This window comes from Megalops cyprinoides, chromosome 14 (assembly GCF_013368585.1).
Source record: "Megalops cyprinoides isolate fMegCyp1 chromosome 14, fMegCyp1.pri, whole genome shotgun sequence".
Taxonomy (NCBI): domain Eukaryota; kingdom Metazoa; phylum Chordata; class Actinopteri; order Elopiformes; family Megalopidae; genus Megalops; species Megalops cyprinoides.
In genome coordinates this window covers 2,390,607-2,417,337 of record NC_050596.1, presented here as the reverse complement: position 1 = coordinate 2,417,337, position 26,731 = coordinate 2,390,607, and the positions used below count along the sequence as shown (strand labels likewise).

General features: G+C 46.5%; 1 protein-coding gene across 1 annotated transcript in view; it reads left to right on the top strand.

The window, feature by feature from the left end:
• Positions 1 to 1,242: 1,242 nt before the first annotated feature.
• Positions 1,243 to 26,731, top strand: part of fstl1b (follistatin-like 1b) — a 34,460-nt gene continuing 8,971 nt past the window's right edge. The window contains exons 1-5 of the mRNA XM_036545947.1: positions 1,243 to 1,318; positions 1,470 to 1,526; positions 24,621 to 24,722; positions 25,296 to 25,425; positions 26,699 to 26,731. Of these exons, the coding sequence (XP_036401840.1) occupies positions 1,316 to 1,318; positions 1,470 to 1,526; positions 24,621 to 24,722; positions 25,296 to 25,425; positions 26,699 to 26,731 (325 nt within the window). The 5' untranslated portion in view covers positions 1,243 to 1,315. The remainder of the gene's footprint in view (positions 1,319 to 1,469; positions 1,527 to 24,620; positions 24,723 to 25,295; positions 25,426 to 26,698) is intronic.

Below are 26,731 nucleotides of genomic sequence, written 5' to 3'. Positions count from 1 at the left end.
CAGTAGAGTGTTTAGTTTGATTAGTGTGAGTGCCTATGGATCACGTAGGCATCATTTGAGACTCCCCACATGAACCCTAAACCACAGTTTGGGAACCACTGTTCTAGAACATGTGTCCCCCACTGTCCTGTGCAGTCCACTGACACACTAATGCTTGGTCTGGGTTTCAGCTGGGTTGATCTTGACAGCACCTTTCTCAGAGAGCCTGTGAAGGCATTGCTTATCTGAGTTTCATGTGGTGTCAATCTGGACCTCACTTCTCTCATTCACTTGTGCGGGGTCTAGCTTTTAAGGTCTGTTTTTTCCATCATACTTTATGTCAGTCATGTCTCACATAGTCTTTATTCAATTTTATTTTATATAATGCCTATTTTAAATTCCACAGAAGTCAGAGTTTTCAAATTGTTCTGTTTTGAGAGGGGTATATTCACTGTGATGTAAGATGTTGATATATGTCAACATTATCATCTAATTTGCTTAGGGCTGTGCTTCTGTGGAATGTAACAGCATTGGTCATACTGCCACAAACACACCAGCAATCGTTAGTTGCAGCTCTGTTTCAAAGGTCCAGTTCTGTAGAAGCATTAACAATTCCATCTTTTCTTGAAAATAACACAGTACATGGATAACAAATGAATGTACAGATTCTCAGGTGTGAGAGTGCAACACGGCTGCTCTGTTTTGCTCATTAGACCGCGTCAGAATCATACACAATCAAGTTTTTAGCACACTGAGAAATGGATTTCAGTGATCAGGTCTGCACTTTCAGTAAGCCTAAAGTTATTCAGTACATTCAACAGTCACTCGCGGGGATCTCCATGCCACTATAGTTAGCTGCACTAATTATGAATTAATTATACATTATAAAAAAGCGGAGACCAACGCAACAGTAATAGAGATACAGCAACGTAAGCGAAGTTTGCCTGCAAGCTTAGATATCGACATTTTTTGATGTAGCTTGGAGCTGCCAGTTCCAGCTGAGACCAACATCCTTCCCGTTCCTGTGATTACAATGAACTACAAAGGACGAACGTGGAGGAATTACACTAAATGTCAGCTTTTAAACAAGAAGAAATGTTTCCGTGTAAGCTACAATTTGCCTTGAGTCTAACGGTTTACAAGATGAAGTACGACAAACAACGACAGACTGGGGAAGGCTTTGTGCGCGCTCCTTGGCCACGTCATACCGGGGGGGGGAGACTGACGGGCACGAATTCCTCAGCGCTGCTCATATTTCCTGAAATCTGCGCTGCTCTCAACCAGACACAACGGCTTCCCCGTCTTTGCGGTCCTCTACGAGACACGGCCTTCAAAAATGGTACGAATTAGAAGGACAGCCTTTAAAACTTGTTTAGATTTCTTTCAGTAAAAAAAACTGTTACTGAAACGGTTCCACTTTTGAGTATATGAACTGGACTAGGGGGATTTTCCCCCAGCTCTGGTTTTCACTCTCTTGCATCTCTCCGCAGATGTTTCGAAGTGTCTCCCTGTTTATCCTGCTGGTCGCCGCCTTCTGTCACGCGGAGGTAGGTTTAATCAGCTAATGTAAATTCTTTAATAATAAATGGAAACTTTGTATCAGTAAAAATAAGTGTATCATTTCTAAAATACACGCGACTGTGCTTTAACGATCTAACGGTAGAAATGTGTTCATTTCGCGTGGATTTTTTTGCGAGGAATTTTATTTAGTTAAACGTCAAGCGAACATTATGGCTTTTATAGCAATTGTTTAGCTAGCTGAGATACTGTCAAAACACCACATAATATGCTTATGAACACTGTTCTTTTTGTACTGCATAAGAAAAAGACATGCAAAAGAAAAACTGTTTCCAGTCACAAATCAACATACAGAAGTTATGCTAAGTCCAAGCACCTTTCTTTTAAATTATATCGGTTATACTAAATGATTAGTTGCGCCTCTTAGTTGCGCCAATTGTTAAAACACGACATTTGAATGTTAAACCAATTATCTGTCCATGGAATCAATTGAATTAGTTTAACGGGCTCTCCACAGTTTGTTGCTTTTGGAACATGTTTAAGCAAATAATTTTCTATGTAGCTGTAACGTAAGAGTGTCTCTAAGGATGGTCTGGATCTGGTTTTCAAACTAGTCCAGTGATGTTGCCGAGCTCCAGTCCGGTAGTGCGTGGGAGGGTTGATCATTAGGGAAATATATTAACATATTGACTGAATACATGAACATCTTAGAGACAGGGCAAATATGTGACCAGGATCTCTATTCAGGTATGGGGAAAATTAACTAGAACTAAAATTTTCTTAATTATAGTGTTAATTAGTCTACAGGTCCATCCCATCTTCCCATAAATTAGAGCTAGTCAGTCAAGAAAAAACAAGTGACAACACTTTGAACGGGGGACGTCAGTTTATGTGTGTCTGTGCCACCTATTTCCTGTTGTAGAGTGTCGTTCAGGAATTGCAAGTGATTACAGTATATTACTGATTTATGAGTTGGGGTTCAACTGATTCCTTTTATCTTGGGAAGGTAGGGCAAAACAGATGTGGGTCAGGCAGTTTTCTGTAGGTCGTGTAACATAGGGCCAATCTTGAGAGTGTTTGCAGCTCACACGCTAGCATTTGTGACACCACACTGTACTGTAGACCATCTATGCAGGTGAATTTAGAAGTGTGAGGGGACATGAGAGGTTGTTAGTTCTTACAGCAGGACTATCCTCAGTGCATGTTGACCACCAGTGTAGTGTTGACACACTTAAAGGCTCAGTCATTGTACAATGTTTATCTTGTTAATTAACTGCCTGTGTGCTGAGAGGATGGTCCCACAGATGGCCCTGCCCCCAGAAACAGATGAACTTACTGAACGGACAGCTGTTAGAGTCAGGGACATGAAAAGCCCTGATGGTGCCTAAGGGGGGAGGGGTGCAGTGACACCACTGTGCGAATGCAGCTGTCCTCCTTTGTAAGAACAGATGGGTTTGGGTCTGTTCACTTAGTGTGTCCCAGGCAGTGGGACAAGATAATACCCTTAACCCCCCTAATCCCCCCCCCCAACCCCCCCCCATAAACGTTTTTCTGCTAAATTACCTCTGAGATATCTGACAGTGCTGATGAATACACAAGCAGAAATACACAATCACATACAAACACACAAGCAAACACACACGACTCTTTGTCTTACAGTTTTCTGAACTTTCTGATGTTGCATAGCTATGAATGCCTCATGTTATGCAGCCAGTCTGTGAGTGTTTTGTTGTTATAATAATTATAATAGAAACTATAACATTATAATTATCATAATAATTGCAAAATATGGTATTTCTTATTTGGATTTTCACTTTATCACCCAAGGCCCTGTGGTTTGCTGTGGCCCAGCGTGTTGTGTCAGGTTATCTGAAGTAAATCTACTCCTGCGCTCTCCCTGATCGATGGCCTGACCCTGTGGAGCTGCTGCCAGAGCACCCAGTAATGACACACACTGCGTCTGCATGTGCCAGTCAGTTGCCAGACACCTGGTCACTTCCTACTTCTCTGTTTTTAGGTGTTGAGAGGTTTTCGGTTAAGCGCAATCTGTGGCTTTTCAGGAAGGCAGATGCACTCGTCTTTCATGTGTGGGCCCATGACTCGCCTGGAACAGAAGATGCGACACTGTACCACCTCAGCGTGTAGTGCATCTCACCCACAACAGGTGGCAGCTCTGGCCATGCTACAATCTTAGTCAACAAAGTTTTAGAGGCTGAACCAATCAGCTTAAAATGCTGCTGGGATTTCAAAGTAAATTTCTCATTTTTAGTCCAAACTGCTGTCAAGATGTCTGCTCTACCTGTCTGTTGCAGCTGCTTGTTTACTGATGGCCTGCTGTTTTTGGGGTGGGTGGGTGTTTTGTTTGTGAGCATTCCCAAGGGTGCAATCAGAATTCATGGTAGCTGAGGGAGAGGAGGGAAGACTTGTCTCTGACATGCTCTGTGGGTCTATGTGCTGTCTGCTGTCTATAATGAGAAGGTGTGTGATCCACACAGGATGACTCTGAATGGAACCATTCGTCTCCATAGTGGTCTACATACAGCTGGGGTATCATGGTGTCTTTCACCCCCTCCCCCCCAACACACACACACACACACACAACAATGCCATGGCTGTCACTTTACATTACTTTATTGCCATTTAGCAGATGCTCTTATCCAGAGCAACTTACATAAGTTACATTTTTTATTCCATTTCCATTTTTTGTTCCATTTATAAAGTTGGATATTTACTGAGGCAAATGTAGGTTAAGTACCTTGCCCAGGGGTACAGCAGCAGTGCCCAAGTGGAGAAATGAACCAGCAACCTTAAGGAGCAGGTTACAAGTCTTGCTCCTTAACCACTATGCTACCCTGCTGCTCCATTAACCCAGGACTCAGCGCAACTGCAGTTGGCTGGCCATGTGCCATGTGCAAAGAGGAGAAACATGTGAAGGTCAGAGGCTAAAAGATGCCACAGGTGTTTTCACCCCTCTTCCACAGAAGCGCCAGGCTAAGATGATTTGGAACCAAACTGGACTGATCTGCAGTGAGAGACACAGCACATGGCATTATAATGAAGGATGGCATCTGGCCACATGCCTGGACTTTGTGCTCAAATGCTTTGTTCTCTGCCAGAAAGCTGGGCTTGTAGTTATTCCTGTCTGCCTGTGGCTATTTGCTGTGCTCAGCAATGGCGACATTCTTGGTGATTCCCTTCCAAGTGTATCTCCTCAGTTTGTAGTGCCAAGTGTGGCACATGTAACGCCACCTGGCTGAGCTGCCATTTGTCAGCGTGATTAAAATAGCATTGAAAGACCACCCAAAGCATGAACTCAGCAAGCCAATTTGGTTCAGCTGGACCGTGAGGTAGGGCGGAGAGAAGTGCCTCAGGTTCGAGCTGGACATTGGAGAGGGGTTCACAGGTACTGGTCTTTACTGGTTTGGGAGAGTTCCTACTGAGCCCAAGCACGGCACTTCAGCTCCTGTGCCAGCCTTTCACAAAAACTGAGAACATGCTGTCATGACCCAAGACTCTGTGCTGTGTGTGCCAGAAAGCAGGAGAATTGTTTGTGCTGAAGGAGTTGATAATGCAGAGAAACCTTGTTTATTTATGATTAGTATCATTTATTTTGTCATCAGATGTGTGTCTGTGCTTCTCTGGTGGTAGATTTTCAGAAACATACCTCAAACTGTGCTCAGGGGGTCAGACACACAAAGCATCAAACATACTCAGCAGAGAGGTTTAAGTTATGCTAATCTCATGACAGCCAGTCATGTGTTGTGATGACATTTGAATCCCACAGCTGGCAGGAGATTTTTAATGATTTGACATGAGCATGCTACCATCCCAAACATGCTAAACAAGATGAACAAAAATAAACCCATGAAGGGAAAAAGGTGTCATGGTGGCTAAAGTGCCGTCAGTCCTTACACAGTGTCGTGGTAGAGTACCCCAGAGTCTTCTTCTGCCCTTCAAAGAAGTACATTCCAAGGATAATAGAGAAAATGGGCAATTGTTGGCAAGGTAGAGGGACATTTGCCCTGGGAGAAATATTATGTAAATACACTGTATAGAGGATTTTATGCATTTTCTGTTATCTACTGGTTTCTCTGTAGACAAACTATTACTCAGTGTCTTGTGTACCAGTCAGGTTTTTCAGGTTATTGAGCATTCATTTAGCACAGAAGAGAGCTCATGTGTCTATATTATGGCTGAACTCGCACTAAGTGTGCTCTTATTCAGGAAGTAATCAGGGCAAACCATGGAAAATGCATTTTAATAATCATTCATGTTCATCTGAAGAGAGCCGGCAAAAATATGTTTTTTAGCACAGAGCCTGTGGGCTTCAGTCTTAAGCTGCAGCTTTTCCACAGTGCTCTGCCAAAGCACGAACATTCCACCCATCTCTAAACTGCCCAGCAGAATTCCTTCATGCTAGCATGTTTACAAGTGCCTGGGGCAACGGGTCAATACTCCCCCTTTCCAGGGATGAGGAGGCTCAGATTGTTTCTGAACACAGGCGCAGTGAGAGGTGGAGGAGCACTGTCTGAGGAAACACTGATGGAGGCAGTAGGGGAGGCACACACAGTTAAAGAAAGAGTGGAACAGATAGTAGAGAAGAAAGATGGATAAGGAAAAAAGAAAAGGAAGAACAGCAGAGAAGGACAGGGAATAGGTAAGTGGAAAGTGGTACAACAGAGCTACTAGGTCTTGGCTCCTTCCCCACAGTAATAAACCGATAGACAGGGGAAGCAATGCTGTAGGAGGTCTTCCCATGGACCCCATGAAAACGGCCCTTTATGTCTTCTCATGGAACATGGCCCTTCATCTTCCCAAACACTGCAAGTGCTGGTCTGTGGAGACATGTGTCTGCATTCTATGCCACCAGCTCTCACACCTCCTCTTCTTAAACCTTCTGTCGCTCTGAGGGGTACAGTTCATATCCGTCTGCTTAAGGCTGGGTGCAGTGCCCCTGTGTCTGTGATGCGGGTCTTTCTCATCACTCTGTGTGGCAGCTCCACACAGCTCTGATGCAGTACTGTCCCCTTTCTCCTGGTATTATGACTGAGAAGATGGAGTTATCAAGATGCTATAGCTCTGAATCTGTGGTGGGCTGCTGCCATCATGCCCTTCAGTATGCAGTAAGTATCCAGCTGACTCTGGAGAGTAATATGTGAAAAGATGCCAACTATGTAAGATGCACCAGATTCCCAGAATGCCAGTGTTAAAATGGAGTGCACTCCCATTCAGAACAGGAATACCGTGCTGGTTTGCTGGCACTTGCCAGGAAGAGGGGATTGATACATTTATGTGATGTGGCATTTTCATCATTTCAAGTCCAGGATATTAAGGCTAGTCTCAGGAGTGTTTTTAGCCAGCACCAGTTATCTGTCTGAACAGCAGTGGGGATGGGTGACATTCCAAGCTGCTGATCTAATCAAACATAAACACAGCTCTTTTCTCTCTCTTTGGGGTGCATTTCTGACGCGATGGCCATGGACGATAGCATGCAGTGGACCTAGGTGGCATTCCCCCTGCCTCCATCTCAGGCGAGGCGTTCAGTTGAGGGTGGTGTTAACAAGAGCCAAATGGGTGATTTTGGAATTTGGTATTAGAAGCAAACATTAAGAGTGAGTCCTGGGCAGGAAAGAAAAAAGGGCCTCCCCTAATGGGATTGCTCTTGTCTGTTTCCTCCAAAACTCTGCACCCCGGCGCTGACAGATATAAATGAAAAAGTGGTGCTTCAGTGCCCCCCACCCCCTAGCACCAAGATGAAAGGAGGGTCCTTCTGTCACATGTAGCGTGGCAGATTACCAGCTGTGTGTCCCGGAGAGGGTGGCCTAAATAGGGCTCAAGGGGGGGGGGGGGTGAGTGACCTCTGTGTTCAGGGCAGCAGCCAGCAGGGGCATGTGGTGGGGGTGTAAGGGGTACCAGCTGGAGGGCCAGGGGGTCTGCCTGCTTTGAAATATGGGCGCCTGTTGCTTTCTTTGTGGCTATGGTTTATGGCCCTGTCTTGCTCACGCCTGCATGGAGAGATTCCCCCAGGTCCCTCAGGGGTACTGGGGGAGGGGCCAGGGGAGGTGGGACAACAGCAGGCTGTGTTGTTTCCTTGTATGGTACCTTATTATGCTTGGTTTCTGGCCTGCTGCAACAGTGACCAGTTATCTCCAATGTGGCCGAGTTACCGCGGGACTGCGGGTGTGCCCTGGGGACTGCAGATAATGTATAATGCTGTGCCGACCCTGAGCTAAGTGTCCCTGCTGCAGGGAGAAAAGCCAAAATGAGCTAATGAAGACTGGCTTTGTTTAACAGCAGTGCATACTGGGTATCTATGCTGCCTCTGAGATTGTCTTGTTTTGGGTCTAAGTTTAAATTATGGGTCGGGAACTGCAACTCAAATGACTTACTATTATCTCAATTGTCATAGGTTAGTGCAAGTTATAGGCATTTAGCGTAGCAGGGGAAGCTGAAGCAGCAGCAGTCATTTTAGCTGTTGTACAGCCATTTGTAACAAACAAATGGCTGTACTTCTCCTTTAGTATTACCACTAATGGGAAGGTATGTCACCATTGGGAAAAATGCAAGTTCTGTACACAAGCACACATCCTTGTCCAAACATGTGTCAGCCATTAGCCCAGAATGCTGCCTCCACGGAGTGCTCTACAGCCCTAGAAATAAAATGGCCTGTTCTGAGGGGCCTCTCTCACATACACTGGCCTCTTGCCCAGATGGGCCTGGAAACCAAACATTTCAGAAAGAGAGAGCAAGGGAAAAATGGAAAGAGAGAGAGAGCGAGAGAGGGAGGGACAGGGAAAGTGAGGAGCGAAGAAAGAGAGGGGGAGGAGAAAAGAGGGTAGTGGGGACAGAGAGGGAGGGAAATAGAGGAAGAAGGAGGGGGAAAGAGAGAGGGAGAAAGAGTGGGGGAAAGAGAGAGAGGGAATTGTTCAGTCACTCCTGACCCATAAGCCCTTAAACCTCATTACTTCAGGAAGGGCTGATGAAATCTGTTCACCCCTCCATCCTAATACGAGAGATATTTGGGTGGGGGGAGGGTGGGAATGTCATTCTGCAGAGCTGTGAGGTTTCACTGCCCAGAAGGGTGGGAGAAGTTCTGTTTTTCTCTCTCTCTTTGCTGTTTTAACTGCTAGCAGATGTTCCTGGGTCTTTGTTTGTGGAAACTATGGCGCCTTTTTGTGAGATTTCTTTTCTCACTTGAGCACTGAAGAATAAATACACTGTGTGCTTTTGGAGAGTTGGGCCTGGGGTCAACCTGATGATGTACCACCCTGCTTGTGCCCCTGGCCAGCAGAATTCGGGGTAATACCCTCACTGGAGTCCTCCTGGGGCCTGCCCTGGGGCACGTTAATTCCTAGGGTTCCTCTGCATGTTAACGGTCCCTCTGCTTTGTCAAACATTTCTGAGCTGCAGCTTCAGTAAAGTCCTGAAAGATGGTTATTTACAGCTCTCCAGCTCCGGCTCTTTGTTCACTTTCACCAAGTGGGCTCTGGAAACTCATTGCCCTGTGAAAGCCTTATGGGATTATGGGATGGGAATCCAAGGGTTTGGAATAAAAGTATACTGAAATGGAACTCCACTCGAAGAACATGAAAAAAATCGGACAAAATAACTGAACATGGGTGTTAATTCAGGCGTGTCTGTATTATTCCCTTTGTGTGAAGGAGTAGCCTGCTTGTTAATGTAGCACGAAACATAAGGGAACAGGCCTCCATGAATGACTCTCACCAAAGACCGCCAAAGAGAGAGACACTCCCACTGAAGTCCTTTTCAGAAGCTTTCCTCCTCCCTAATAACCTTTTTATCAATATTCCCTGTTCTGCCATGCTGGTCCTTAACACAGGTTCACACTCAAGAGTCTCTTTGAAATGCATGGAACTCAGAAAGTCTTTGTGTTTTATGGAGGGAAGGGAGCTGGAAATCTGTTTTTTTTAAAATATGAAGTGTTGCTGATGCTGTAAGCCAGGGACCCAGAGCAAAATTGCCTGATGTTTAGTAAAGTAACATCAGGGTTTTTTCCTTGATAGCAGCCTCTGCCCACAGAACTGAACTGTATGTGTAAAGTGTTGTCCATGGGGTGTTGGGATAGTCCACTGCAGCATACTGATTCCTTTTCTCATTGGAAGTGACATTGTGTAACCATCTTCCAAGACCATACGATTTTTTCCACAGACAATCCGTTTAATCCATTTCCTCAGGTGTGGGTTTTCGGGAACCAACCTAAGGGGGCACTGGCTGACCCTGGTCTGAGTTTGGGGTGGCCAGGCAGGGGGCGGTCTGTGTAGAGCACGCTGGGGGGTTCTAGGTAAGGAGCATGCTCCCCCTCTCCTTACGATGGTGGTACTTGGAAACGAGTGCACCTGGCAGAGCGACATGCCACCTGGAAGCAAGGGGAGGATGCTCCCCATCACACCTCCGCTGTTTCGGGACAAGATGCTGAGCTGGAAGATAGAGAATCGACAAAATGAAGGCTGTTACTTCTATCTGAGGCAGGCAACATTGTGCAGGGAAGGAGGCTCTCATCTGAAAATAATACGAAACCTCCCCATGCAGATTCATTACATTACAATGCATCATTGTTATTTAGGAGACACTCTTATCCACACAGTAGGTTAAAATTGTATCCATTTATAGAGCCTGGATATTTACGGAGGCAATTGTGGGTTAACTAGCTACACAGCGGGTACAACAGCGGTGCCCTAGTGGGGAACTGAACTAGCAACCTTTCAGTTATGAGCCCTGTTCCTTACCACTATGGTACACTGCTGATTCACACTCATTTTCACAGCTGACCAATGCATCTGCCTGTGTGATGGCTGCACTATTGTGTCTGTACAGTTCTAGCAGCATCAGAGAACACGTGGTAGAGCTCACCAACATGGGGAGGCTTTGTATCCCATCTGCAGACAGGATCAGCTCCTCCAAGAGCAGAGAGCTCTGACCTTGTCCCCCTCCCAGTCCGCTTCCTCTGAGGGACAGCATCCTATCTCCAGGCGTAGCACAAGGGGCCCTGTGTAAGCTGCAGTAACGGGCAATACCCTGGTGTTAGTATGAGGACAGTGTGTCCAGATCATTATTGCTGTGTAAGCAGCACAAAGGGGTGCCCCTGCGCCAGCTCACCGGGACACTCATGCCTTATCTTTAGAAGAGCCCCTGCCCCAGCTGCAGGAGGCACCACACACACCTGATGGTATGACCTTTATTTTCCCCATAATCCCCTGTCCCATGCTTCCACCTTACAGTGGCCGTGTTTTAGGATGCTTTAAATAGCACTGCACCTTGTGCGTTTGCACCAGTCCTCACCCCGAAGTTAACAGCCACTCCCCTGTCATACCCACTCCATGCGAGAGTGGGTAAAAAAAGCAAGGTCAAAATCAGCTTCAGCACACCCCCATTTATTTCAATTTGCTCTGTCCCATGGTAGCACTTGCTCTCCAGTGCTTGATGGTTCTGCTGGGTTTCTCTGCTGTTTAAACATGGCCCAGGGTGTGCCCCGCACAAACTCTGTCCTGGGTATGCCTTAAAGGGGCAATCTGGGGTCAGTGCTGCCAGCTCTATTGGGTAGAAAGTGAACAGAGGGTTGGAGCTCATGGTCTCCTGCCTGCATCTGCTGTCTGCTAAGCACAGAAAATATGGAAAAAGTTTTCTTTGTTATCCATGTAAAAATATTGTATGTGTGTGTGTGTGTGTGTGTGTGTGTGTAGATGTGGGGACACTGACTTGACAGCGCCATGCAGTGACCAGAAAAAGAGTTGCAGTTTTGCTTGTTGATATTATCTGCTGTGTGTACAACATCCCCCTCCTGCTGTTTGTTCCCTCAATTTCCAAAGCATCTGCTGTTCCAAAATCATTTGGTGGCCCCATCCTGCACTTTGACAGCCACTTTCTGTGTGCTCCCAATGTTCTGTTGCACTGGATGGGAGCTGGTGGCTTTCTCTTTCCATTTCCCATCACCAAACCACTGCAGCTCTGGAAGTGTCTCATCACAGTGTGTCAAAAACCTCTGTACTGAAGGTGTTGCTCCAAGAAAGATAGATCCACAAATGTTTGACCTTTGTGGGTCATGTTGTGAATGGTGTGTGAATCATAATGTTTAAATCGCCCCAGCACACACATCCTGCTATGGTGTATCAGGTCCCCCTCTGTGGTTGGACTTTCGCCTGTGGAACATGAGAAACCCCAGCGGTGTGGTCCACTCCTCCTCCCCCTTTCTAGCCCAGTGGTTGCACTGTGCCCAACATGTGGTTGTGCTATGGTTGGAGGCGAGCAGGCGCTTCCTGTCTCTGGCTCACATTTGCTGTCTCTCGATGGCGCTGTGCTTTTAGGGCGGATCAGCAGTCTGAGTTTGGAATATACAGCGGCATGAAAGTCACTGCAGTCGCTTCAGGAAACACCCGGCCAAGTAAAAGGATAAGATGTAAAATGCCAAGTCATGAGGTTGCCTGTGATAATTGCCCCAGCAGGATGAGGTGAATCAGTTTTAGAGTGTGTTTATACAAGGGGTGTCTTTGGGTGGGGATGAGTCAGTGCGCCTCACCTGCTGAGTGTCTGATAAGATTGGCGAGAGGCAGTCTCACACAGAAGAGACCCGTTATGTGACAGCATGAAGCTGCTGCTGTAGCAACCTGGCATTGCCAAACACTCCAGGGAGCATTAGAGGACTCCAGGGAGCATTAATGCTGTGATGTGATTTGTCACATTGTCTTTCCATTGTGTGCATTAGGCACAATCTAATTTTTTATTTATATTTTGCTTATTTTACCCTGAGTGTTGAAATATATCTCCTAGGTGTTGGTGGCCTAACCCTGAGTTTATCTGCCTTCATGGATCTGAGACGTGATTGTTCTTGCCGTGGAGAAGTGTGGTGAAGAGATGGTGTGGAGCTGCAGGCATTCTCTGTGTCCCCTGCCTGGCCCTCCCCTGCCTGGCTGGTGGCCGGTCCCAGGCCTGGAGCTGCTCAGTGCAGCTTGTTTCTCTGTCTCCAGCCAGGCATGAGGGCAGGGCTGCTGTCTAGACAGGCAACTGCTGAGGTCTGCATTCTTTCAGGAAGTCTAATAGGAATTTTATGACCACAGTTTCTCATCCTTTTCTTGCTGCCCAGGGCACGGCCTGCTCTCGCAGAGAGGAGGTTGGGTCCCAAAAAGGCTCCCAGCACAGATCACATATCCCCACCTGTGTGACATTAGAGCACACATCACACACTCTTACCTGAGTATGTCCAGAGTACACATCACACACTCCTACTTGTGTATCTCCAGAGCACATATCACACACTGCTACCTGTGTATCTCCAGAGCACACATCACTCACTCCTGCCTGTGTCTTCAGAGCACACATCGCACATTCCTGCCTGTGTCTTTGGAGCACACATCGCTCATTCCTGCCTTTGTCTTCAGAGCATGCATCACAGACTGCCACCTATGATGCATGCTCTGTCACACATTCCCCACCTATGAGGCAGTTATTTTTCCAATGACAATTAAGCTACACTGCTGTGCTCTGTGTGCTTTAATTCAGACCATTTCTTGTAATTTGGTCTCTGAATTACATGTTGCTGCTGGAAGCCTGCCCATAGAAGGAGTCCCATAACTGAAAGCAGCAGAAGGCTGGTGTAGAAGTGAGTCATGGACCACTCCCATTCCTCAGTCTTGGCTGTGGGACCTCAGAGGAGACTGTGGCCTGCTCTGGAGGCATCTGCAGCTGCTTGGGTGCTTAACGACACTACCTTTTTTTGCTGTTGCTGTTTGGTGCTGGAGAACATTGCAGATAATTCATGCTTTTGCTTGTTAAAGAAATAGCACCCCAGTTAGGTTTGGTCTGATTATTGGTGTCATCCCTCTCTCATCCGAAGCTGTGGTCAGCAAGGAGATCAAAGGTGTGAACTCATCATCACAGATTGGGAGGTCTTTTTGAAACACTGCCCTGTAGTCACAGTATATCTTTTCCAGACTTGTGTATACACTTTTATTCATTTTTTTCCTGCAAATATATAATGTCACTTTGAGAACATTTTATGAAGGTGAAGAAACAATCTGTCAGCAGGCAATATTGTTAGGCTGTTGGATTCCATATGTTGCATAGAGAGACACACAGACAGCCATTCACACACAGAAGACAGGCACATACACACAAAGTCCATTTCCTCTCACAAATTCTCTCTTTATTTCCCCATTACATATTTTACGTATATTTGACATATTTCTGATTTGCTAACATGTATTTTTTAATACAAGATGAATCCCATATAGGTTGTGTTCCCTGGCCCTTTTTCTGGTGGCTCTCAGAGATTATTGACATTGATTTGTGAACACTCTGTAGCTTATGAACTTGCTGCAAATTGAATGAGAGGAAACTTAACTACAGAATGCCTTTTGTTTCTTGGATGCTATCATTGTGTTCTTGCTGAGGCATGTAGAGTGCCTTGCAGTGCTTTGAGCCAATACGCAGTGCAAGGTTCCTGTCTGAGCTCCTATGCTATTGTCTGTGAGTCTGTACTGGAATAGTAAGGCCTTGCCTGTTGCTGGTTGTCATACTAGACCCGAAGGCTCAGGCTATGGTGTGGTTGTCACTGTCTGACTGCTTCTGATTCCACAGTCCCTGGTAACAGTCTAGAGTGTGTCTAGAATAAGAGCAGTTGTTTCTGATGTAATATATTTTCTCTCCAGCATAGCACCCCTCCCCCCGTCCCTCAGAGGACAGCTTTACCGTGTAGCTCTGCACCAAGCGGAGGTCTAGGAAAAAGCAGCCACTTCCGCAGGTGTCCAGCCAAATTCTCAGTCTGGCTACATAACCATCAGATGGCGCAACTTCATGCATTCTATCCCCTGCTTGTTCCCCCACACTGTCACTGTGCAAGAACGATAGGTTTTCAGTTGACCTTCCAGGATGAGGAGAGGTTACATGAATAAGGAAAGACTGGTGGAGGACACACTGGTGCTCACACTGGCTCCGATCACTCTGCTTTCTTGCATTAATGTGAGCCACATAAGGAGCACTCGGCCCACCAGGGGGACCTGACCTGACCTGACCTTTGAGTTGCTGAAGTCCTCACACTGATCAATGTGGGCTCATCTGTAAGATTGAGGCGGCAAATGTGAGGACACTGCACACTGTGCAGTTGCCTCCACACGTGTGCCGCCAAAACAGCGCTGACCCACTGAGGCATGGACTCAACAAGACCCCTGAAGGTGTCCTGTGGTATCTGGCACCAAAACATTAGCAGCAGATCCTTCAAGTCCTGTAAGTTGTGAGGTGAAGCCACCGTGGATCGTACTTGTCGGTCTAGCACATCCCACAGATGCTCAATCGGATTGAAATCTGGAGAATTGGGAGGCCAGGGCAACATCTTGAACACTTCATCATGTACCTCAAACCATTCCCGAACAATGTGTGCAGTGTGGCAGGGCGCATTATCCTGCTGAAAGAGGCCACTGCCATCAGGGAATACCATTGCCATGAGTGGTGTACCTGGTCTGCAACGATGTTTAGGTAGGTGGCACATGTCAAATTGACGTCTACATGAATGGCCGGACCCAAGGTTTCCCAGCAGAACATTGCCCAGAGCATCATACTCCCTCCACCTGCTTGTTGTCTTCCCACAGTGCATCCTGGTGCCATCAGTTCCCCAGGTAAACGGCACACACATACACGGCCATCCACGTGATGTACAAGAAAATGGGACCGGGAGACCTTCTTCCACTGCTCCAAGGTCCAGTTCCGATGCTCGCGTGCCCATTGTAGGCACTTTCGACAGTGGACAGGGGTCATCATAGGCACTCATGACCGGTCTGCTGCTACGCAGCCCATTACGCAGCAGGGTGCGATGCACTGTGTGTTGTGACACATTCTTCCCGTAACCATCATTAAAATTTTCTGTGACTTGTGCCACAGTAGACCTTCTGCTGGTTCACACCAGACGGGATAGCCTTTGTTGCCCTCATGCATCAATGAGCCTTGGGCGCCCAACACCCTGTCGTTGGTTTGTGGTTTGTCCCTCCTCAGCCCAATGTCGGTAGGTACTCACCACTGCTGACTGGAAGCACCCCACAAGCCTTGCTGTTTCAGAGATGCTCTGACCCAGTTGTCTCGCCATAACAATTTGGCACTTGTCAAAGTCGCTCAGGTCTTTACTCCTGCCCATTTCTTCTGCATCCAACACGTTCACTACAAGAACTGATTGTTTGCTTACCATCTAATCTACCCAGACCTTGACACATGTCCTTGTTTGGAGATGATCAACGTTATTCAGTTCACCTGTGAGTGGTTATTTTGGCTCATCAATGTATGTCTAAGACTGATGCGATGGTATAGTCCTGTCTTGGACTGACGCAATGGTATAGTCCTAAGACTGACACGGTGGTGTACTCCTGTCTAAAGCTGTTTTCACATATGAAGTCTGGGCAATGTCTGGAGAATCAGGTCCGGACATTTTCCGGAGTTGCCCTTTCACACATGTAGCAAACAACAGGAGATTGTCCGTGTCAGAGATGTTCTCACCTACTGGAAATACACCGTTTGGTTTAGGCGTGGGGTGGCACCTGGGTAGAGCGTGCAGGAGGCAGGACATGACGCAAAAAGTACACTGCAGAAATCGCAGTGGCTGTATTCAAAACCGCCTACTGCATACTGTGTACTGTGTACTACACAAGTACATACTCTATACTGCATGTTATTTTTCAGTATTTTTCAGTACCCAGTATGTGACCATTAATGATTACATTTGTAGTATGTTACATTGTTGCGTGAAATCATTGCAAGTTTAGAAATGTCCAGATTTCCTCATGGTATTTTCCAGTTAGATGCCACAACAGTATTGATGAGTTCACAAAAAGTATTCACAAGTTGAAGTATTTTCAGGTTTTTTCTTGTCAATGTCTTAAGGCCCATCTACATTTAAAGCGATTCACTCCTCGCCTGTCGCTTTGTCGCTGACAGTTGGTCGGTAGTGGACATTCCAGGCTCTGGTTGCCTAGGTATCCCTCTTGTATATTTCCCACCCAAATGTTTCCAAGTGAAACAAACAGCATCTGGTTAGTTCTACAAGACCAAAAATATATCGCTAGTGTATGCATATGGACAGAGCTACGCTTCAACAGTGACGATGCACCCATGTTTAATTTCTTTTAGTTCACAGATAGTACAGTTTATAAATCAAAGCCGTAGTGGTGGGAACCAAAGTTGTGGACATTGTCTCCTTGTGGTAAACGTTTGGGGAACTCAGTGTTGGCGTCATCTGTCAGTCAACCGTATCCTTCGTTCCCATTGGTAGTCGCCTCAATCGAATTGCCTCAAAGTTGAGCTTAGTTTAACTCAGAACCCTCCTACTTTGCGTCACCAACTGTCAGTTCGCCTGACATCACTGCAAGTCGCCGAATTTCATTAGTATTCCATAGTCTCTTGTCGCTGAGTCTCTTCCAGTGTGTATGGGGCACATAATGTGGCACAGAGGAGGAGAAGGTGAACATACTGTATTTGCAATATCAACAAAAGAGTGGAAAGCAATATACAGGCAAGCAGAAAAGAGTACAAAGCAGATGTTTATATTCTTCCAGTTTCGCATTCCAGTTACCATTTGCATGATAGAAATGTCATCAACACACCCACTCACTCGCTGTGAATTCTCCGGTCAATGACCTGCTCTATTCACACATGGACTCAGTCAGACATTACACAAACTTTGTACTAGGGAGCCATTTGGACATTTTCATTCTCACATACAGCTCCTCTGGGTGATGTCTAGATAAGTTCAGGGTTGCACTGCATGTCTAAAAGGGGCTCATGACTGATGTGATGGTGTAGTCCTGTCAAAGATTGATGCAGTGATAGAGTACTGTCCAAGCACTAACACACATAAGCTGGATTAGTTTCGGAAGCTGAGTGTGTGAGCTTTGTTCTTCAGGTCTTCGGGATTTGAAGAAAGAGCAAACATACCCTCCGGACTTTCATCAGACAAATGAAAGTCCTTCCTTAAAAAAAACCAGATGTGAGAAAAAAAGATCCATTTAGGCCTCTCTCCATTCCTCTCTCTCCCCACTCTCCCTCTCTCTGTCCCTCTGTCTCCCTCCCTCTCGCTCTCTCCTCTCTTCCTTTCACTCTCTTCTCTCTCTCAGTTCCCGTCTCTGTGTAGGACCTTTACATGCATGAATGGCTTTAATTTGCTGGGTCTAATTAAAGACATTTATAAGACTACAGGAGATTTCAAAACCAGACAGGCGGGGGGGTAGGGTGGGGGGGAGTGGGAGCGGGAGAGAGATGTAGAAGGAGAGGTGAAGAGTATGAAAGATTGAAAGAGGGAGAGAGAAAAAGAGGGAACGGGGCGTTGACCTGCATTTAGAAACAGCAGCCTGACTTATCTGGCAGCAAGGGGAGAGAGACAGGGTGGCAGAGGGACTAGTGCAGAATGGAGGGAAAGCAAAAAAAAAGGAGGACAAAGCAAGAGAACAAGAGCAGTTAGATATGTAGTGAGATGTGGAAGGAAGGAGAGGAGGGGAGAGGCAGACCAGACGTGCCTGGCTGTTTGCCCTGAAGTGCCATGCAAATTAGAGAGAGAGCTCTAGACAGAGAGCCTGCTCTGATTCATGTTCCATTACCAGCACCACACAGCAGCAAGAGTTATACTGCCTTATGTTTAACCCCATCCGTGACCACATCCATGTGGTTTAACTCCATCTCTGGCCTCATCCAGGCGGTGTAACCCCATCTCTCTCCACATCCATGTGGTTAAACCCCATCACTGACAAAATCATACATTCTCTAAACAACAGAATGTTAAACTTATAGCAGTACTGAAAAATGTTAAACTCAGAGCAGTACTGATGAGGTCATTCTTGTTTTTCTAAAATGCTAAAGGGACATAGCAGGGCAGTGCATTCTGTTGCTAATGAGCAGGGTTCATATTGCACTGTGAGGTGTGTGATGTGTCTCATTTAAGTGGCTCTGTGATGCCGGTCATTTCTTCTGCTGGTTGCTACCTTTTCCTTAGCCCCATTGCTCTCCCACTGCCCCATTTCAAACAATAGCTTCCTCAACTGGCATGTTATAAATACACCATGTGCCTCATAGAATTCCCTTTGTTCCTCGATCCAGGTTGCAGTCGCCTCAGGAAACGCAAGTGCCAGAGAAACATTCGCTCCTGATTGGCCACACTGCATGCTGATCAGAGGCAGGAAGACGAATGTGGTGTCAGGTTCCAACACTCTCTGGAGTGTGGGGGAGAGGCAAAAGGAAGGCATGGGGGGGGGGGGGGGGGTAGACATGATGAAGGCAGCTTTGGAGAGTGTGAATACATCCCCCTCTCCTTCCTCTCTCGTCCCCTCCGTGCAGCTCTGTCATCTCTCTGGAATGCAGGGGCCTCCATCTGCTGCTGATTAGGAGGGCCTGTGAGCATGCTGGCTCCACTGAGGGGGCAATGCTAGGGGGGATGGGAGAAGCCAGGACATGCTCACCACATCTCCATAGCACTGATGCAGTGTCACGGCAAGGCTAAGTGACAGTTATGTGTCAGCCAGGAGCGCTTTGCAACACTGGGGAGCTCTCCTGCATTGGCTCAGAGAGCACAGTGTCTGGTCGAGGTTTGCATGCTTTATTGCGTGAGGTCATTTGGATGAAACGCTGCCTCCAAGCATGCAGCCTGAGCTGGCCGTCTCCACAGTCCCTCTGTAACCACACCTTCCCTCCAAAGGGTGGACCCTTGAGACAAAGTGGCCCGTGCTGTTCCCACACAGTCCATTGGAGAAGCTGTTAAATTAAGACACAAAGGGGCAGTGTTGGAGAGAATACACACAATGTGCCATACATACAGGTGTAGCCCAGGTAATGCTGTTGTGCCTATGCTACTCAATGGGATTGGCTGGATTACTGTGTGATTTTACTGCAAACAGAGAGTCATAGAGCCCCACACCACAATGCCATAATGTGTGTGTGTGCGTGCACGTGTGTCTGAGTGTACTTGCATTAGTGTGGGTGTGCATGTGTGTGTGCATGCAGAGTAGAAAGGGTGAATGGATGTTTCTATCAACACACACAGCCTCTTAGAAAAATGGCACAGTTCCTGAACAGCTGACACAATAATGACAAACCTAGATCAGCAGGCTTTTTAAATGAGGTGAGCCCAGTTCTATAACTTCGAAGTGGTCTAAAGTAGTGATTACAGTACAACACCGATTACAAAGCTCTGAAAGCATGATTACAGGCACAGAACAGCAGTCAGAGCTGTAGCTCAGTGATGGTTCCCACGGGAACCGAGCCTGGTGTTGGAGGTTACTTACAGCTACTTACAGTTGTGAAACATTCAACAGAGTCGTTTTGAGCTGTTTTCAAGGGAAGGAGAATGACATCACTCTGTGAACTCTGAGTTTGGCCTGCTCTTGCATTCCACAGCCTCACAGTGACTGTTACTGTCTCCATCTTTCCCTCCCATCCTATTTGTCCTTTCTGTGCCTCTCTTTCCATCATCACTTTTTACAGAGTAAACGGCTCTGCCCTAGTGCTGTGGCTGAGAGTATGTGCCTTTCTGAGTGACTCTGTGTGCCCGTGTGACGGTCGGAAGGGGGCCCGTTTGCCCCTCCCTAAATCTTCAGCTGTTGGGAGGAATGTAAATGACAGAGTGAAGGGAGCGGGGTCATGACCTCTTTCTGCCTGCTGAAGCTAGGCCACTGAGCCAGAGGTGGGGACTGTGGCAGGAGCGTGTATGGTAAGGTAACACAGCAGAGGGCTCAGGGGGACTGACCAATGGGGTGGAGAGGATCCTTTCAGATACCCCTCCATCCTCTCTGTCCTGCAATTGCTGTGTGCGATGGGGACTCTTGTTTTCCTGTGGCTATGTGGGTGTGTCATTGCGGTTCATGGATCCACAGCGACTGTGTTTAATGAATTTAAAATGATTTAACTTTAAATCAATGAATTTGTGAAAATGCTGTCATTATCAGCATTTATTTACAAAGGGGATAGGCTTATCCAGTGGCTTCTTCCAGTGCTAAGAGTTTTATGTCCTGCAAAGCCTGCCACAAGTATAATTACAGTGTCCTCTTCTACTGCTGTAGCATTCAATGAGGTTGAAAGGAATATTAATTGTGAATTGAGTGGTGAATTCAGCTCAGCCTTCCTCTCCATTCTTCATGCTCTGTTGGTTGCTCCTATCTGATGTGCCCTGAGGTGCCTGCTGAACTCCTCCAGTGCTAAAGAGCTCTAATGAGCGCACTTGGAGATTACAGACAGCCTTTGATCCCTGGGGAAAGCAGTCAGGCAGACCCTCTCCTGTGCCTTGTCATGCAGGGTTCAGGTGGAGATAGAAAGAAAAGTTTCACTCTGACCGGTAGACAGTCAGAATGGGTCTGTTTCTGTGGCTCAGCTCTTGTGGTTTTAAAAGAGTTTACTGAGAGCGTCATTAGCTGTAGAGGCTGAGAGAGAGTGAGCTGGCGGGCCCCAGCGAGAAGGGAGAGAGACAGTGCACATACTATTCTCTGTAGAAGTTTGCTTAAGACAGAAAACGCTGTACTAACACCATGACTCACAGACAGGCCTGTTTCGCAGACAGAGGGCATTCTGGGAGCTGGGGGCGATTAGAGCATTTATGGGAATTGTGAAAGGAAAACACAGGTACAGAAGTGGAGACACTGTTATAGAAATGTTCACACACACACACACACACAAACAGAACAATACAAACACTCACACACAGAATAATACAAAAACACACACACACAAACACAAGTTGAACACAGCTGCTGAGAAGAAGAGAGGGATTGAGAAAAGGAGAGAGATGAAAAAGAGAGAGGGCTTGAGAGAAGGAGAGAGGGAGATGAGTGTTTGATCTACAGCCAGTCCCTGACTCGCAGACATGAGAGGGGTGGGAACTGAAAGATTAGATTTCATCTGAGTCCATTTCCCTGCTTATTAGGGGTTGTGGGAAGGCATGTTTGTGTGTGTGTGTGTGTGTGTGTGTGTGTGTGTGCGTGTTTGTATTGTATTGTTCTGTGTGTGCTGATGTGTGTATGTATGTGTGTGTGTGTGTGTATGTGTGTTTGTATTGTTCTGTGTGTGCATACACACGTGGGTGAGTGTGTGTGTGTGTGTGTTTGTGTATGTGATGAGGCGCAGCTGGATGTCCCTGTGCCTCATGCATAGCACAGGCAGTGTGACATCAGCATTAGGCAGGGAGAGAGAGAGCAGTGCATTATGGGAATATCCATACTAACCTTCTGATAGACACACAAGATATTGACTTCTCTTCTGCCCCATGTGGTGAAATGGCTTCATGCCTGTTGTGCTGAGTCTTTACATTTGGTGACATTGGAAGCTCATAGCACCATTTCTTACAATAGATGTGACTTATTGAGACAGTTGAGTTTGGACAATGCTTTCTGAAATTCTGTTCTTACCCATTGCATTCACTCAGCACTCGAGTGCACTGGGTCAGGGGTGGTTGAGCTCACCCCCTTTGGCTTTTGATTGGTTATTATTTGTCCATGTGACCCTGTGATTGGCCGATAGAGGTTGTGCCTTGCTCCTGTTGTCTTTTGCAGATGTTTTCACAATGAAGAAAGAGGGAAGCAGATGGCACAGTTAGGGTCGCCTTTGATGTTCACCCTTACAATGTCAGTGACAAAAGTTTGGAGTGTCACAGTTTCTTCTGGCTCCCTGTGACCCTGTGAAGTGAGAATCTATTTTCTACCACTCTGTGGTAGGGATTATCGGAGCAAGCCCACACTGGTGCTGCTGTGTTGATAGGTCTCTGCTCTCTTCATCTTTGTCCCAAGAGAGCAGATGTGCTGAGTGCTGCATGGGCGGCTAACACAAACACAGCTACTGATCTGAGAGGTGCCTTTGCACCCTCCCTTGCAGTGACCTAAAAAAAACCTTGCTTGTGTCTGAGCACAGCAGTGTCAGGTCAGCTTTAACTCTCCCTGAGAGCTGAAATGTTTTTAATGTAACATTAAATCCTGTGTTTTCCCAGAGGACACCATTTTATTGTTTCATATTAGGGTAATGGCTGCATTCCTTGTCATCCTATCAACAAGGAGACTTTCCTGTTGTCAAGGTAACGGAAGAGCCAGCTTGTGGGAGCATCATGTGACTGCTTACCCTTTTAGAGACGAACCTGAGGCTCCCAAAATTATGCTCTCCTGGAGGTGTGTTCTGACCTTCCAGTGTGCTTACATCCAGCTGGTTCCAAAATTGAGTGATTCGTCAGGTTCCAGAACTGGCTGGTTACAGGCTAGACTCAGTGTGCTTCTCCCCTCCCCCCTCCTCCTAAGTCTAACCCTATCCCATCCATGTGCTGGGCTGTATGTGGCTTGCTCAGGGGGAGAGTGCAGAAAGGCAGGGGCATGCCTGGTGACTGAGCTCTACTGAATTCAGTGTCAGATTGTCTTGTTCTTTTATGTGGGATCCCACTATGCAATGGTGGTGCAGGTATGGGGCTGGGACACTGCTTCAGGGTAGTGCCCTATATTACACCAACAGCACAGATCTCTGTCAGAAATGAAGCTTGACATGTTTTGTACAAGGCGGTACTTTCTGTTTCATCAGAACCTGGGGTTCTCAGTAATTCTTTTTTCACTGATAGTGAATAGTGAAGGGAATCAGTGCCTTACAATAGAGGCAAAAATGAATGATGAAAATACTGTGATTTCATAGCTGAACAGAATTCACTTTTTCAGGAACATAGTGTGAGTGAGCATGTGTCTGTGTATGAAAGCATGGGTGGTTATATTGTTATGTTAAGACAGTGCCAGTAGAGGCTGACACCCTGAATAAAAGAACCAAGGTTTGGTACTGCAGGCTTCAGGCAGAGGGTGAAACAACAGCAATCTTCTGACATCTGATCCAAACAAACCAGAACTGTGTGTGTGTTTTTGTGTTGTGAGTTAAACTATGGGCACTTTACCGCTAAAGACATCAGCTTACATGGCAGTGGAAGCACGTGGGAGTTTGTTTGTGCAGATATGAATTTACACGCAGTTGATGGTGATAGCGCAATTATGAGTGTGGTAAAACCAATGCATAAAGGATTTGCTCTGAGCAGCACACACGTCCCCCATTCCAACAGACTAAGGACATGCTGAAGACACAGAGGACACAGACTGGAGAGAGTACACACACATAGACACACACACACGCATAACCCCTCTCTATCCAGTGAAGTGTTTCTTTATTTGGTTTCTTGTGTGTGTGGTGGAAAAGCTGTGGTCACTCATGCCAAGACAAAGAAGATTTAGCACTGTGAAGACTCTGCTCTGTTTGCAACTGGCTGTAAAAAGTAATTAACAAGAATTAAAACTGGATTTTGCAAAAGAAGATGAGATTGCCACCTTGTGGCTGTTACTGGTATTACCAAGAAAAGATCAGAAAGCCTGTGCAGACATAGCAAGATAGTGACCTGAGGAGGCTGTCCTATAAGAGGTCATGTTCCGCAGCCTCCCACTAGGGGCTCCACACCACAGTAATGACAGTAATTACACCACATCACCATGGGGTGAAATGTCTGTGCCCTTTCACCTCTGATGTGTTTCACCTTTTCTTTTTAAGGCTTTGCCTGAAAGGACATTTATGAAAGAAAACATATGCTATGCAGTCAAACATACACTGTGTTTGCAATGGGGAAAAATCCAGGCAGATATTTTCATGGTTAAAATGGGGCCATACAGGTGAAAGGTCAGGGAGGTTTCCTCCCTGCAGCCATTCATAATTCTACCACTAGATGGCACAGATTATCTTTCTTCTGGAAATAATCTGATTACTCAGCACATTACTGTGGCTGAAATTATGTCCTTCACAAACATTTTAATTTCCCACATCTCAAGCACAGCAGTGGCAATTAGCAGAACCCTGTAAGATTTTAATACAAGGTCTTTTGTGAAAGTGATTGTTTATTTTTCAATTTACATTACTGAATACTTGATAAGGCAAAGTATGAAATGTTTGTCCTGGAGTTGCATAATTATAACAACGTCCTTATGAATGCCAGAACACCATAAGGAAGGTCTCTCTGCACAGAGTGATGTACAGACTGTGGCGCAGGCAGTGTGTGTGTTTTTGCTGGGGTAGTGACGCTCTGGTGGTTTAGTGCTAATGGCTGAGTGCTATGGAGCTCCCCAGTGATGGCCTGCCTCCTCCTCTTTTGGCAGGAGGTGAAGAGCAAGTCTAAGGTGTGCGCCAACGTGTTCTGCGGGGCGGGGAGAGAGTGTGCGGTGACAGAGAAAGGAGAGCCCACCTGCCTGTGCATTGAGGTGAGTCTGACCAACGTGCACTTACCTGAGCAGGAAACACGCATGTGCAGCCCTACAAGCCAGCATCACATCACATCACAGATAGCATGTAGCCAGCAGGTCACACACACATGCACACTGCATTTGAGAACAATGCAGCTCTGTGTCACAGGGATGGAAACATGAGTATGCATGTGTTTGCGCATGTGTGCGTGAGATGGGGGTGTGGGGAGGCCCTGGAGGTCAGAGGGGGAGCACTCTGGAAGTTGATCCCTCCCAGTGGGGGTTGCTGTCTGGCTCTCCACCTCCAGGAATTATTTCATTTTACATAACTTCAAAGGCACTTGAAAGCCGACAGCAGTTTCATTGGATTAGTGTCAGGCAACCCTGGGCAGAAGGATAAAGGAAGTAGGCGAATGTTGACAAAGCTATTATAATTAAAACCTAAATGAAGAAATCCTTACAGAATGCTGGGTAAAGGGTGGGTGCAGGGGTGTATTTACCTGTGACAAGAAAAGGGTAAAGTTCCACAGAGTAGGGGGGTTGCTTGCCATTATCAAACTGTGTGTGTTTGTTTTGTGCTTTTGTCCCCAGCAATGCAAGCCGCACAAGCGCTCGGTGTGTGGCAGCAACGGCAAGACTTACCGCAACCACTGCGAGCTACACCGTGACGCCTGCCTCACTGGGCTCAAGATCCAGGTGTCCCATGACGGACACTGCACAGGTAGGCGGGGAGACCCAGAGAGGAGCCCCCAGCTGTCTCCTGTCCCACTGCCTCCGGGCTCTGCTTGCCAGGGCAGCAGTGTGGAGGTGTGGGTGTGGGTGACTCAGCTGGATAACTGTCCTGAATGGCTGCAGTTCAGCTTAGTAAATGGAAAAGCACACGGCTTTTATGAAGGTGTATGTTAAGCAAATATGTGATGTCATGAAACGCTGAAATGCCGTTGCAGCGGTGTCACTGGGGCAGTGAAGCACAGTCCCGACCCACATGAAATTCAGTACCGTGACCACCTGGTCCAGAGGCCAAAGGTCACTGCCCCACAGCCACTACCTACAAATCAAACCACACACAGACAGGGAGAGAAAGCTTTAAATGACCATTTGCTTAAAGAGATGAAGACTTTTAGTGAAGTAGTTGTTTTTTTACATGTCTGGTTTTGCATGTGGATACTTCAATACTTCATACTTCAGTTCATCATGGTATATGTGCGCAGACAGTGATCAATTGGCCACATGTCTGAGTCTTAAGAAAAATCTGGAATTGCTTGACAAACGACTTGTATAAAAAACACTGATCTCTGAGCTTTTATTCTGTAATTAGACTAATTTGTTACCAGTTGTGTACAGTGCAGTGGATTGGTGAGCCATTTCAGAGTGTGAGGTAATTGTCAGCAAGGCTATGAAAGCTCAATGTTATCCCCAGAGATAAGCCATTAATAACTCTGGGGGTTAAAACATATGAGTTGTGTTGTAATGCCACAGCAACATTCTGCTGCCATTCCTGTAACACTCTTGTTTTTCTGGCTTTTCACCGGCTCTCCTTATCAAGAATTTTCAGTAGGACAGGGAGTGTAAGGACCACTTCGCTTACAGTGAAAAATCCATCTGTCACATTTTCCTCAGTGTTCATCAGTTTTCCTAAGTCCTTTATAGTGCCATTAGTGGGTATTGAGCTTTGATATCAACCTTTCTCATGTCATCATACAATAACAGTGTGGATGAACATTGATCAGCACAGTCAACCAGTAATGACCTCATATTGATCAAGGAATAAATAAGTATGGAGTGCTGCCAGTCACTGTGGGATGGTGTTCAGTGTGCTGGGAGGTGGAGGTGGAGCCAGTCGTACATCGGCATGTTGCAGAGACACTCTCAGACAGAATCACTACCTGGAAACGAGGGCAAACTATCTATTGGACACTGACTAGAGGTCAGTTTTGCCACAGGCTCTTTGCCCCAGAGAGATCTTTACTTTCCTTTTCTCTTTCTTATTTCAGAGAAGAAAACTGACAAAGCAGTGGCTAGCCCAA